The sequence below is a fragment of the Oryza brachyantha genome, chromosome 6 (assembly GCF_000231095.2).
Source record: "Oryza brachyantha chromosome 6, ObraRS2, whole genome shotgun sequence".
Lineage (NCBI taxonomy): Eukaryota > Viridiplantae > Streptophyta > Magnoliopsida > Poales > Poaceae > Oryza > Oryza brachyantha.
This window is the reverse complement of record NC_023168.2, coordinates 21,358,877-21,371,620: the sequence shown is the minus strand read 5'-3', so window position 1 is coordinate 21,371,620 and position 12,744 is coordinate 21,358,877. Positions and strand designations below refer to the sequence as shown.

Here is a 12,744-nt window from a genome sequence, read left to right as displayed (position 1 = left end):
ATTATAATACTCCTACTACTCCATTGGATGCAGTAAAAAATATTAGCAGCACTACTCGTAATTGGTGCCTAGCAGTTGCAGACGCTGACAGATGAAGGTTCCAAGCCATTAAACAAGACCCGACCTGCACCTCTCTGCATGCAGCAAGATTCAGAAGAGAGGCGCCTACTACCTGTGGTAATCAATTTTCTTGCTGTTTGCCTGTTTAATTCCCAAATTTTTTTTAAAAAACATCACATTACATCTTTGGATACCTAAATAAAGCACTAAATATACATGAATATTGAAACTAATTACACAATTATGGAAAATAGTGAGACGGATCTTTTGAGCCTAATTAGGATATGATTAGCCATAAGTGCTATAGTAACCAATATGTGCTAATGATAGATTAATTAGACTCAAAAGATTCGTCTCGTGGTTTCCAGGCGAAATAAAAATTTATTTTTTCATTCATGTCCGAAAACCCCTTCCGACATTTGATCAAATATTCGACGTGACCCTTTTGCCAAAAAATTTTGCAACTAAATAACACCTTATTCAGAGTAGAGAGGCAGGGAGACATGGAGGGAGAAGAGTGAGGCGAGATCGCCGTCAGTGAAAGGCCCGGGAGTTAAATCTCCCACACCCAACTTGCCTTCTACAGAGTAAATGCAACCATGGACAGTGCAATATATGCAATGGCATCCTTGTCTGAACTTGTTTTTATCTGTTCTTGGTTGGACAGAGTCTGCTTTGACACTTGCTCGAAAAATTCCTTGCATGCCAGGCTGCCAGCATTGCATGCACCAGTGAGGGTACAAGACTTTGATCTCATCTCAAGTAGAAGCAGGCAGTACTGGCCACAAGTAAATGTGCTACTAGATCAGAGAAGAAAAAAGCAGTGCTTCTTCTGCTCATAAATGGGGTACCAGTACTACCATGTCCAATCTGCATACCGTTATACTTACACTTTGTTAGAGCACCCCCAACAGCTCATCTATCCCATCTTTCATCCTATAAATAGAGGATGAAGAGTAAAAGTTGAGCTCCAGCAGAACATCTATCTCATCATCTATTTTTGGATGTCATCTATATTAGGAGAGAAAAAATCTATATTTAGATGTTCTCTCTCCAATCCTCCAAATAGATACAGAGGATGTCGTATATAGATGATCTGCTGGAGTACAAAGAGATATGAAGGATGAAAGTGTTTTAGATGACTAAATTTAGATGAGCTGTTGGGATGCTCTTATGATCTGCAGTACTGCAATTCTACCACTACCATAGTACCATGTACATGTATGTACGTTTGAATCATGTATAAATGTACATTATGCCCTGTTAGTGACTGGGAAGGGGGGGCAAATGCACCAACTGAAAATTGCTCTCAGACTGAAATACTACTAATCTTTCAAGAAATAGTATTCCATAATAAAAGATGCTTTAGACATTCATCGAGGGATCAATAAATATATTTTATATATGTACCCACATTTATTAGCATCCAAATAAATCTATGAAGAGCTAGAACATTCTATAATATGAAATAGAGGTAATTCTATCAAGTAACCTGGTTCTGGTTATGTAGTGCACTTGCCATCGGTTTTCATGAAGGCAAAACTAGTCTAATAAAACATTTAGATCAAGTACACTAACTATACCTCACATTTTCCCTTTTGCCGGATGGGCTACAGTTGTTGTACTGCTTATAACTATTTTCCTCTTAATGTGAAGAGCAGATATTATTCTGCCATTAACTTTTTAAAATAAGTACACAAATTTTTAGACGTTTGAAGATGACTGTGCAGCCGATCTTGATCTACCTAACATGTAGATCTGCTCATTATTATAATTTTTTTTATTTAAGCACAGCAGGGTTGATAAGATAGTTAAGAGTCCAAAGAATTTGTGTTTCTTGTCTCAATATCTCTCTAGACGGTACAAATAAGACTAATGGCATAGAGTCAAAGGTAGCTGTTAGCATGTTATTAGGACTTTTGTTTATTGATCGTGCTACATACATATTATATTCTGCTGAGACAGCCTCAAGAAGTATTCATCAATACCGGCAATTGACTATGAAGTTGAGAAATTTGAAGTTTCTATCTTCAACCTATCAATGTATCAACGTCCATGCATTTACAATAATAGGGATGTCCAATGGACATTATTGTACGAAAATAGCATAATTGTTTAAGAGCATTTGATGCACCAAGGTCAACTTGACTAGGTCAAAAAATTGACTTCAATTGTACATTGCATCAGCTATTGGTTTCAATTTTTCGATTCTCATACGTTTTTCGGCATGTCAACTTTTCGACGCCTGCGCAGGCTACATATAGTTCAGTACACATGCACCTAAAAGAAAACAATAATGTGTTTATCTTGATATAACTTGGGCTATAAGATTTTCTTTCCTGTTTAGACTTAATAATCTGTAAGGAGTACCTGTATATCTTCACTAATCCAGTCGAAAATTTTCATGAGTGTTCAGTGTCATATGACATATCCATCACAAAAGAAAACCTGACCTTCCATCTAACACCAGGAACTTCTGCATCCTACTCCCTCGTTTCATAATGTAAGACTTTCTAGTCTTGCCTAAATTCATATGGATACCAAATTGTTAATGAATCTAGACATATATATATAATATTCATCGATCGATAAATTTAGACAAGTCTAAAACGTCTTTCTATATAAAACAAAGGTAATAGTTAACTAGGGATTCAGAAGGATTAGCAAACTATTTTTACTCACGGAAAATAAGTGAAGGCTATACCTTAACAAGGCCTTAATTATTTTGGTTCATCGATAGATTCAAACCAAATCAATCACAGCTCCCGATCGAATACAAATGAGATCAATATCAAATTAGGTGATTTGGAGGAGAGCTAGCTCCTAGCGTTGCTAGCTAGTCACTGTCACAAATCTCAATCTCCTGGCTTTGTCCATGGTGCTAATAGGTATGGCCCTTAACTGTCCTCCTTAATTAAGGTTTGACTAATAGGAAAAGCTAATAGTAGTAGTATAATAGAAGAGAATTAGACAAGTCTAATCTCCAAGTCTTCAGACTTCCAATGTGAGGCCTGTCAGAATTAATTTTATTTCATGCTTTCTGCAGAAACTGGCACAGTAAACTTGCAGTTGAAGGTTTGAAATTTTGAGCTGATTATCGTATAATCCTAGTCAAGTCAAGCTTCTGTGACTTGACCTATCAACCTATCACTGCGAAATATACGGAGCTTCAACTGGAAACCGCTGTGCTACTGTGGTAGTGTGTCACTGAATTTTGCTGATTTGTGCTGGGTTATTCAGCATCAAAATCTGAATGCTGTTTGACATTCTGACACTTCCACTGTTTCACATTTTTTTTGGAAACTCACTGAACTTTGCATGACAATTCACTCTCAAATAAGTTTCTCTCTCTATGTTTTTTTGAGAACTATGTCTGAAGGAGTTGGTTGCATTTTGCTTTAGAATGTAATTAATTAGAAAAAATACTTATTATATGTTAAACTAAAAACTAAATAAACAATTCTTACAGAGGAGCAAAAATAAAAGCAAATAAGCAAGTTTTTTACACAAGCAAAATAAGCAAGTGGTTTATAATGGAGGTCGCCAATCCATCAAAATTTGGCCCAAACTAAATTTCTCATGCGCTAAAAGCCCGGCCCATTACTCAAGAAAAGGCCCAGCCCATGACGGCCCATCTAGTCTCGCCTCCCACCTCCGCTTTGGGCCACCGGCCCACCGGCGTGGGTCGGGTCCGTCTCCTCTTCCGATGCTTCCCCATCCGAATCCCACCACACCACACCATCGCAGGGAGAAGCGGCGGCGGCGGCGGCGGCGAGGTCGATGGCGACGACGGCGGGATTCCTGGCGCGGCGGGCGGCGCAGAAGGAGCGGGTGCGGCTGCTCTACCGCCGCGCCCTCAGGGACACCCTCAACTGGGCCGTCCACCGCCACCTCTTCTACCAGGACGTGAGCTCTCCTCTCTCCCCACCCCTTTCCGATCTCTCTCCTCGCTCGCGGATCTGACCTCGTGTTCTCCCCCGCGCAGGCGTCGGATCTCAGGGACAAGTTCGAGGCCAACAGACATGTGGTAACGCCTCGGTTTCCTGCATCTCCGCTTTGAGAAATGAACTCTGGGATCGTACTTTATGAAGGTTTTCATGTGTTTGATTTCGTTTGGGGGGGGGGGGGATTGCAGGATAATCCGGACGTGATCGATAGGCTTATTGATGACGCCGAAGCGCAGTACAGGAATTTCCAGCATCCCGATCCCTACATCGGTAAGCTCTGAAATGCTAGGTCATTTTGCTTACACTGATGCGGCCTCTGTTTGAGGATGACTATATCGTGCTAAGTCAGGATGATAGCGTTTCTATTTGGTTGGGCGGTTGAATTTTCAGTGGCTTCATAAGTCTTATCATTGGTACACTGATAAGTAGTTGCTACTGAAGTATGTTCTGTTCTATAGATCTCCTTCTGTAGTCACCTGGTTTAGAGACTATATTTCAAATGGCAATGCTGCAAACCACTATTAAGTTGATAGTTGTTTTTACCTATATCGTCTGAGATGTATTGCATACCACAACTTGCTTGGGACTAAATGCTGATGTTGTTGTTTCTGATATGTATTGTCAACTTGCAAGTCAACATACTACTGCGATGAACTGATAAATGGATATCAGAATGACTTTTGGGGGGGGGGGGGGGATCTTTTGGCTTTTTTAGAGAAAAAAACAAAGACAGATAATAATTTGAGAAGAAAACTTTTATACGTGTTCTTAGCGATCTAAAGCCAAGGCTGAAAAATAAACAACCATAAAAAAACCGCCAAAATCAACTCTAAATTTAAGGTTGAAAATTCAAATTTTGGCTTATAAGCATAAGTAGAAACGAAAAGATGGGGCTGTAAGTATTCACCTTTGCTACTACCTCAAACTAGAGGAGGTATGCTCAATTTTTTTTAATGGACAACTATCTTGTGTTAAGAGCTGTAGGATAATTTCTTCTCTGTTTGAGTAGTCAGTTGAATTTTTAGTCTAAGGCTTCTGAACTCTTAAGAATGGGTACACTGATAATTATGTGCTACTAAATTAGTGAGCTGAATCCTGCGGTGACATATGGATTTGCTTCCGCAAAGCACCTGATTTAGTGATTATCTTTCAAATGGCAACGCTACGAATCACCATTCAGCTCATAGTTGTCTGAGAAGTATTGCCACCCCCAACTTGTTTGGGACTAAATGCTAATGTTTTTGTTGTTTCTATGTGTATTGCTAATTTCTTAAGTCAACAAACTGCTGTGATGAACTCATAAGCCATAAGTGAATTTCACAAGGACTTGGTATTCATCTTTGCTGTAAACAGCACTGCATCAAACTAGTGATATTCAAACTTCTCTTAGTATGTTTTTGGTATATTGTGATGCTCTCAATCGATGAGGTTGGGTATCTTATCTTGTTCAAATCTCTGCAGTCCCATGGGCTCCTGGTGGCAGTAAATTCACAAGGAACCCTCCTCCACCTAAAGGGGTAAGAACACAAATTCAGAATTTTATCTTATCATGCCTAACTCATTTCCCCACACAATACATATGCTTGTCCTTAGTAGAGATTGCTGTGGTGTTTATCAATTTTAGTGTTTTTCTTGAGACTTATAATTTAAATGTTTAACAAAACTACGTTACGTAGATTTAAATCACCTTAAATTGAATATTTGTGCATGTTGGAGTGCATTTATGTTTGTCAAAGTGCATATCTTATGTATTCTAAATCTTATTTTATGGTTTTAGATGTGTGATTATAAACTGATTAATAAAGAGGTGGCTCCTAGAGGCTGTATTTTCTGTTATGTTGCTTGTTCCCGTTTTACTACATCATTTTATGTGTTTGTGGTAATTATATTTTGTTCCACTTGTACCCAAACTACTATTTCCATGAGATGTGCGTCTGTCAAAAGCTACCAGTATTTGTGCATAGTTGGAGTATGCAATTATACTGTTTTTTAAGTGAAATTACTTGTTCTGGTTTTGCTGTTGTCTCAATTGTTTCCTTTGATTGTGTGTTCTAAGCATCAAATTGTTGCATCAGTTAGTTCATTATATGACTATTGCAGATTGAGATTATCTACAACTATGGAAAAGAAGACTGATAAACAAGAGTCTTGCTGCATCTGGGAGCAGAACATGGCATCACCATGGTGCAAAGAACTTACTTTCCCTTTTCCAGTTGATAACGTGCAATCGACCTGTTGTATGATCAATAAGAATGAAATGCTACTGGTCTGTCACCTTCTTTGTTTTGTTTTTCATCAGCTAGTGCATTTTTACATACACATTGCTATCGTTTCTCTTTCAGTTAAGCATAAACTGCTGAGCCAGTTACGCTTCGATTGATCTAATATGTGGCATTTGGTTTTCACCGTGACGTCGCAACTCTCAGCATTTGCCTTTTTTAACCCTTCAAGAATTGTGCAAATGTTTTAACTCGTATGAAATTATTCTGAAATTTCTGTATCCTAAATTAGTTTGATGATTTGACACATTTTCGGTGCCACTTCCATCATATCGACACTCCCGAATAGTGATCCCTCTTGTCTTGTTTTTGATAATGATATCGTTGACTCCTTGGTGCATATTTGATCTTTTGTTTTATTTAAAAGTTTTACGTAAGTATGCAAAATATAAGTTCTGCTCAAAATACATTTAATAATGAATCAAATCACAAATAATACAAATGATAATTATACATAAGTTGATGAATAATCAAATATGTATCAATGTAAGTTCGATATGACTATTTGAGCTACCGGAGTGAGTATGATATATGGACTATTTGAGTCGAGTCAATATGGACTAAGAAATGATATCAACCAATCGAAACCTAAAAAATAAAATCTACCCTTCGAAAGGGCTAATAACTGTTTGAGGTGGAAAAAGTTAATGGTATATTTGTAAACGAAAAATAATATGTGACCGATATATTTGTAAACGAAATAATGTGAATAGAGCTTTTATATACATGTTCTTAGCGATTTATAAACTAAGGTTGAAAAATAATCTTTGGTGAAAAAATTTCTAAAAACAGATTTAAATTTAAGGTTAAAAATTAAAATTTTGGATTATAAGCCTCAACGATGATGCTGTACCGTTCATCTTGAATCCAACGGTGGTTGGTGCCTTCGTGGCGGGCCGAGCGGAGGAGCTGCTCCTCACGAAACCGGCGGAAGTGGCAAGCCCGCAAAGCGACGCTAGCACTGTCACTGACGAGTGGGCCCTCCTATTACGGACCCCACTGTCAGTGTAAACCCGACCCCACGTTGATTTCTCGTTAAACCAAGCCACTCGTCGGAGAGAAGGGAAGAGGGAGGAGTAGACGCAAGCCCACGCGAATCGAATCGAATCGAAACGAACCGAGAGAGGAAGGAATCATCCGTCCATTCGCCGCCGAGAGGAGGGAGACGACGAGGAGGGGGTTGGTGGACGCAGCGATGCAGGCGCACAGATCGCCGGCGATGGTGGGGGGCGGCGCCGGGGCCGCCGTCGTCGGGTCGCCGTCCCCAGCGACGGTGCCGGTGAGGCGGCGCTGCGAGGGCACGGCCATGGGGGCAATCACCCTCGACCTCCGCCCCGGCAACGGCGTCGGCCCCTTCACCCTCGGTGAGCTCCGTCCCCAACCCTAACCACCACCATCCGCGACGGTCGGGATTGGTCGTCGTCGGTTGCTTGCTTCCTCTCGCTTTGCACGGGGGGCAAGGAGAGAAAGCTTGCGTTTTAAGCAATCGCCGAGTTTCCGTTTTTGGCTGGTGAATTCTTACGTGGGACCTCGCGATTTGCTGCAGGGATGCCGATTTCCGATGCGTTCGCGCAGATAGAGAGCCAGCCCACCCTCTACGACGTTGTCCACGTGAAGTACTTCGATGAGGTTCGTGGTAGCGCGGCCTTGTTTGTTTGTTTGTTACCAAAGTGCCAGTATGCTCAACTGATTGTTGTTGTTGGTTCTGTGGTTTCAGGAGCCTCTAAAGTTGGATTTTGTCATAAGCTTTCCGGACCATGGGTTCCACCTGCGCTTCGATCCTTGGTCACAGGTAATTTTGTATGGTACAAACATGTGATATGATTTTCTTGCTAGTTTGGTTACATGTTAGGCATTTTGGACTAATTCATGGATTATCTAATGTATTAATACAAAATTTTGTTTTTGTGAATATGGAGTACTGTAGTGCACCTCTTATGTGATCAAAGTGGACTTTGAGAGAAACATATGTATTCTAACTATCAAGTGTAATGATGATCCTTAGAGAGTGTGAAAGTTGTTATGTAGGAGAAAAAAAAATCTAGTTTTAGCGCAAAAAATGTGCTGCTGCTCCTGAACTCGTGTGGTTGGTGAAATGTATCCAGCATAATTAAGAAAATGATAAAGATCATTTCTCCCCTTGCAGAGGCTCCGTCTCATTGAGATTTACGACATGAAAAGACTGCAATTGCGATATGCGAAGTCTTTAATTGGGTGAGGAGCTTTTCATTTGTGGAGACAATATGTGGCACATTTACTTGTTTAACTGAATCACCTCGGTCAATCAACCCAAGTCTTTGTGCTATGTTATTGATAATTTTCTTCTCTCTTTTTCTCTTTCAGTGGCCCATCAACATTAGCCACTTTTGTGGCTGTTTATGGATTATTCGGACCTACTTTCCCCGGTATATATGACAAAGAGAGGGGCATTTATACCCTCTTCTATCCAGTACGTCGTGACAAATGGCCTGCCTTGTTTTATTCTTGTATATTTTATTTGTGTTTTTTCTTTTCATGATCACTGGGTATCCATCTTTCTTGCATTTTCTTGTAGGGTTTATCCTTTGCATTCCCTATTCCCAGCCAATATACAAATTTATTTACCAATGGGGAAGGTACGCTACTGATAAATTGCCACATTTATTTTGTCAAGCATCAATGTTCAGTTGTCCTGTATACCTATATTTTCTTGGAATCTCAGCTCACCTCCCCAACTGTTATGGCAGTGGCAGATTTGCCTCTGGAATTTCCTGATGGAACAACCCCTGTTACTTGCCGGGTTTCTATATATGACAGCTCAACGGATAGCAAGGTTGGGGTTGGATCACTGATGGATAAAGCAGTTGTTCCTGCATTACCTGCAGGCAGCCTGTACATGGAGGAAGTGCATGCAAAGGTACATTACATACTATATTGTTAATATTTTCAGCCTTAGTAATTGTATAGTAATCAAAGAGATATCTATATTTCGGAGCCCTTGTCTTTTCACCTGGGACCTTTTTTTTTTATGTAAATGCACATAAGGAACAAAAAAGAAGAAGTAATGCCTGTACTGTAGGATTAGGCAGTTTTATGTGTTTGATGAAAAATTGCATCTCCATATAATCTTTTGGTGTCCCTAAAAAGAATATTTTGACTATTTACTAGAGCAAAGCTTTTATTACAGTTTTATCATGTTTCCAGCTTGGTGAAGAGCTTTTGTTCACAACAGGGGGACAGCATATTCCTTTTGGTGCATCACCACAGGTAGAAAATTACACCATCTACCCTGTTCTCTGTGTGTGTTTGTGCTTTCCCGTTACCACTTTGATGTGATGGTCTGATTTATTTCCTGATTTTGTTTCTCTGGCAGGATGTGTGGACTGAGTTGGGTCGTCCGTGTGGCATCCACCAGAAGCAGGTCTGTTTCTAATCTATATTAGTGAAACATTGCAGTAGGGATTCCCATACAGGTCTTGTGACATATTGTCTTTCAATAGCTACTTGATCAATTATCATGCAAATGAAATGCAATGCTCTAAATCAAGTATATCGCACATGAATTATGCTATTTGAATAAAATTGTTCATGTGTTTGAACTTCCACGTTTATCCTTGACTGAGCTTGTGAAATGGAAACCAAATCAAGCTCGTAACTCCTGTTACATCTTGAGTATGCTATAGAAGGCAGAGTTCTGTCCTCCTTTACAGAAGAATGGTGTGCCATGCCATGCATAATCATGGGCACACAAGCGAAGTATATATGCCAAAAGATCTCAGAGCAACCACACAGCATAATTTTTTAGGTGCGGAGATAACATAGAGTTGTCAGGGGAAGACAATATATTGAAATTAGAGCTAGCAATCCAAGAAATGTTCTCCACTTGAGAAAAAAAAAAACTTGTTTTATCCCAACTCTTGTGTATTACTTTCTGATATTGTAACAAGATCATGTAGCAACCAACACCTTATGTGGTTTGAAGATCAGTTTAGGCATTTACTCACTGGTTTCAGAGCTGCATTATTTGGATCCTGTTTTTATAGGTGTACATTTTTTTCCTACTCAGGCAGAATACTTTAGTTTAGTGCTATATGGCTTTGTGCTGAATATTTGTTTCCGAAGTTTTCAGTATAAAGGAGCGTGCTCCTTAATTCAATACTGCTCTCATCTGCAACTGATTGACACATTATGCTCTCCCATGTATCAGGTTGACCAGATGGTAATACACTCAGCATCAGATCCCCGCCCTCGGACAACTCTTTGCGGGGATTACTTTTACAACTACTTCTCTCGTGGTATCGATATCTTATTTGATGGACAGGTATGTATTATTTTCTGACACTAAGGATGTCTGCAATTCAAAGGGCATGTTTTTTCAGAGGCTCACAATGCATGCTGACGTTGTTCTACATTATTTTTCCTTGCAGACGCACAGGATAAAGAAGTTTGTTTTACACACAAATTTCCCTGGCCATTCAGATTTCAATTCCTATATGAAATGCAACTTTGTTATCTATGATACTGAAGGTCTGAACTACTCGCTGTAGAATTAGTTTGTTGTGAAGAAATCAAATACATTCAATTAACTATATGTCTTGGCCAGCTGAAGGGACAGATCAACCTGGTAATATACCCAAGAATTGCATAACCCCTCGCACAAAGTGGGAACAAGTCAAGGTGTGTTTGGTGGTTGACATGACTTCTTCACTGCCAAGATACTCATTTGCTTCTCTTGATTCATATAACTCTTGAGTGTGCAAGTGGTTCTAAAACTGAACTTTACTTTGAATTAGGATTTATTTAATCACAAAATTTTGTTCATCTTCTGTTGCAACTCTCTTTTATGTCTCCTTAACTTCCTAGGTAATTTTATGAGACATCCCTTTATTTTAGAATAGTGAAAGTCGATTTAGCTTTCTTCCAAATAAACATCATGGCCAAAGTTCCTGTGCTAGGAATGTTGTTTCTGTTTAAAGCTGATGTAGATGTAGCTATGCCTCAGTTGCAACGCTGTTTTTGTTGTTTTGCAGTTGCAACGTTTAACATTTTTTCTTTGCCTCCTGTTAACAAACCCCTCTATTTTGGTTGATATATTAGGAGATCCTTGGTGACTGTGGTCGAGCAGCAATCCAGACGCAAGGCTCCATGAATAATCCATTCGGGTCAACTTTTGTCTACGGATATCAGAATATTGCTTTTGAGGTGGTTTTTAATTAATCAAATATGAAAAGAGTTCTTCCTGTGCAAACTGTATTGTCATAACTCAGAAGTGTGACTGTTTCTTCTGCATTCACTGATTAACAGGTCATGAAAAATGGATATATTGCAACTGTCACATTATTCCAATCATGAGGTACGTATTTGTACTTATTGCACGTAGTATGCAAAATCTGTAACCCTGACTAACAGTGAAACGGGACAAACTTCAATATTGACAGTGCTAACAGCTGATGGTGATGCAAATCCAAGCTGCACCTGCATTAATGGTTGACCACCAAATGGTACTGTAAGAAAGGTATTGATTCGGTTTTGCTTGATTGAAAACTGCATTTTACTGTGACTTTGAGGCTAATTCTTTGCAACTCATGGACAGTGCTTGGTTCTGGCCGTGGAATGCAGCGATAGCGTTCAGCATGGATAAGCATCACTAAATTGTATTCATTCTGTAGATACAACTCATTGTACAGGAACTAATTGTATCCTGCAATCTTACGTTTTGTACATATGATATTTATTTGTTGAAACAATACTTCAGTTATACCAGCTGTTACTGCCTGTTCAACTCGATCCCAGTGGTGAAGTTATGGGCGCATTTTTCTTTCCTTCTATTTACCTCATCTTTCTCTCGTATATGAATGACAAGCAGATGGTTTCTGATGGCTGGTTTCAGTCATCCAATTCCCCTGTAATTTCTCATTTGTCAAACATGTTAAAAGCATCAAATTACTCTGTTGGTACCACTGCCATCGAAAAGGTGCTCTACCAAGGTTCATTTCTTCCTAGGGCATCTTCCCATTGAAAAAGGTACTCTTGGTGGTGAAGCCAATATCCAATTCAGAGCCTGTGCTCTAATACCAATTTGTAGGATCAAATATGTCCCTAGAAGGGAAGGGGTTCTAAACACAAATATTTTGAACTTACATTCGGAAGATCTAGACTAGTCTAAGTGCCTAGGTTTCAGAACTAGTGTGGCCCAAGTTTTGTAACCAAATTGAAGTCCTACTCAATTATAGTTCAAACTATAAAGATTAAGAACTACAACAGAATAGATTTTAAGAAAAAGAAGCACACCGTGGGATTTTCCCACAATCTCATCCAAGTAAAATCACCGGAAGCACCTCCATAATCGTCTAATGTTTATACTATAAGCTAAAATTTAAAACTTTCATCCTTAAATTTAGAGTTGATTTTAGGATTTGTCATCAAAGTTTATTTGGATTTCTAAAAATACGTATACAAAATTTTTATTCATAAATTAT

The 12,744-nt window shown here is 39.2% G+C and overlaps 2 protein-coding genes across 2 annotated transcripts; both read left to right on the top strand.

The window, feature by feature from the left end:
• Positions 1–3,749: 3,749 nt before the first annotated feature.
• LOC102718846 (NADH dehydrogenase [ubiquinone] 1 beta subcomplex subunit 9) lies at positions 3,750–6,418 on the top strand. Its single transcript, XM_006656421.2, has 5 exons — positions 3,750–3,966; positions 4,046–4,087; positions 4,196–4,277; positions 5,469–5,524; positions 6,108–6,418. Exons 1-5 carry the CDS (start codon positions 3,841–3,843, stop codon positions 6,141–6,143), a joined length of 342 nt encoding a protein of 113 aa, XP_006656484.1. The 5' UTR covers positions 3,750–3,840; the 3' UTR covers positions 6,144–6,418.
• A 928-nt stretch (positions 6,419–7,346) lies between these two features.
• On the top strand, positions 7,347–12,167 carry LOC102717448 (UPF0183 protein At3g51130). Its single transcript, XM_040525058.1, has 16 exons — positions 7,347–7,650; positions 7,833–7,915; positions 8,004–8,078; positions 8,433–8,500; positions 8,630–8,735; positions 8,841–8,901; positions 9,013–9,182; positions 9,470–9,532; positions 9,639–9,686; positions 10,473–10,586; positions 10,693–10,792; positions 10,869–10,942; positions 11,363–11,467; positions 11,570–11,618; positions 11,704–11,780; positions 11,859–12,167. The coding sequence occupies exons 1-14, from the start codon at positions 7,482–7,484 to the stop codon at positions 11,615–11,617; spliced, it is 1,284 nt and encodes a 427-aa protein (XP_040380992.1). The 5' UTR covers positions 7,347–7,481; the 3' UTR covers position 11,618; positions 11,704–11,780; positions 11,859–12,167.
• Positions 12,168–12,744: the final 577 nt, after the last annotated feature.

Bases quoted from the DNA above. Each gene is read 5' to 3' on its own strand.
- LOC102718846 (XM_006656421.2), top strand. From the start codon at position 3,841: ATGGCGACGACGGCGGGATTCCTGGCGCGGCGGGCGGCGCAGAAGGAG. The intron at 3,967-4,045 runs GTGAGCTCTCCT...TCCCCCGCGCAG, and splicing joins GCCACCTCTTCTACCAGGAC to GCGTCGGATCTCAGGGACAA. The intron at 4,088-4,195 runs GTAACGCCTCGG...GGGGGATTGCAG, and splicing joins TCGAGGCCAACAGACATGTG to GATAATCCGGACGTGATCGA.
- LOC102717448 (XM_040525058.1), top strand. From the start codon at position 7,482: ATGCAGGCGCACAGATCGCCGGCGATGGTGGGGGGCGGCGCCGGGGCC. The intron at 7,916-8,003 runs GTTCGTGGTAGC...CTGTGGTTTCAG, and splicing joins ACGTGAAGTACTTCGATGAG to GAGCCTCTAAAGTTGGATTT. The intron at 11,468-11,569 runs GTGGTTTTTAAT...ACTGATTAACAG, and splicing joins ATCAGAATATTGCTTTTGAG to GTCATGAAAAATGGATATAT.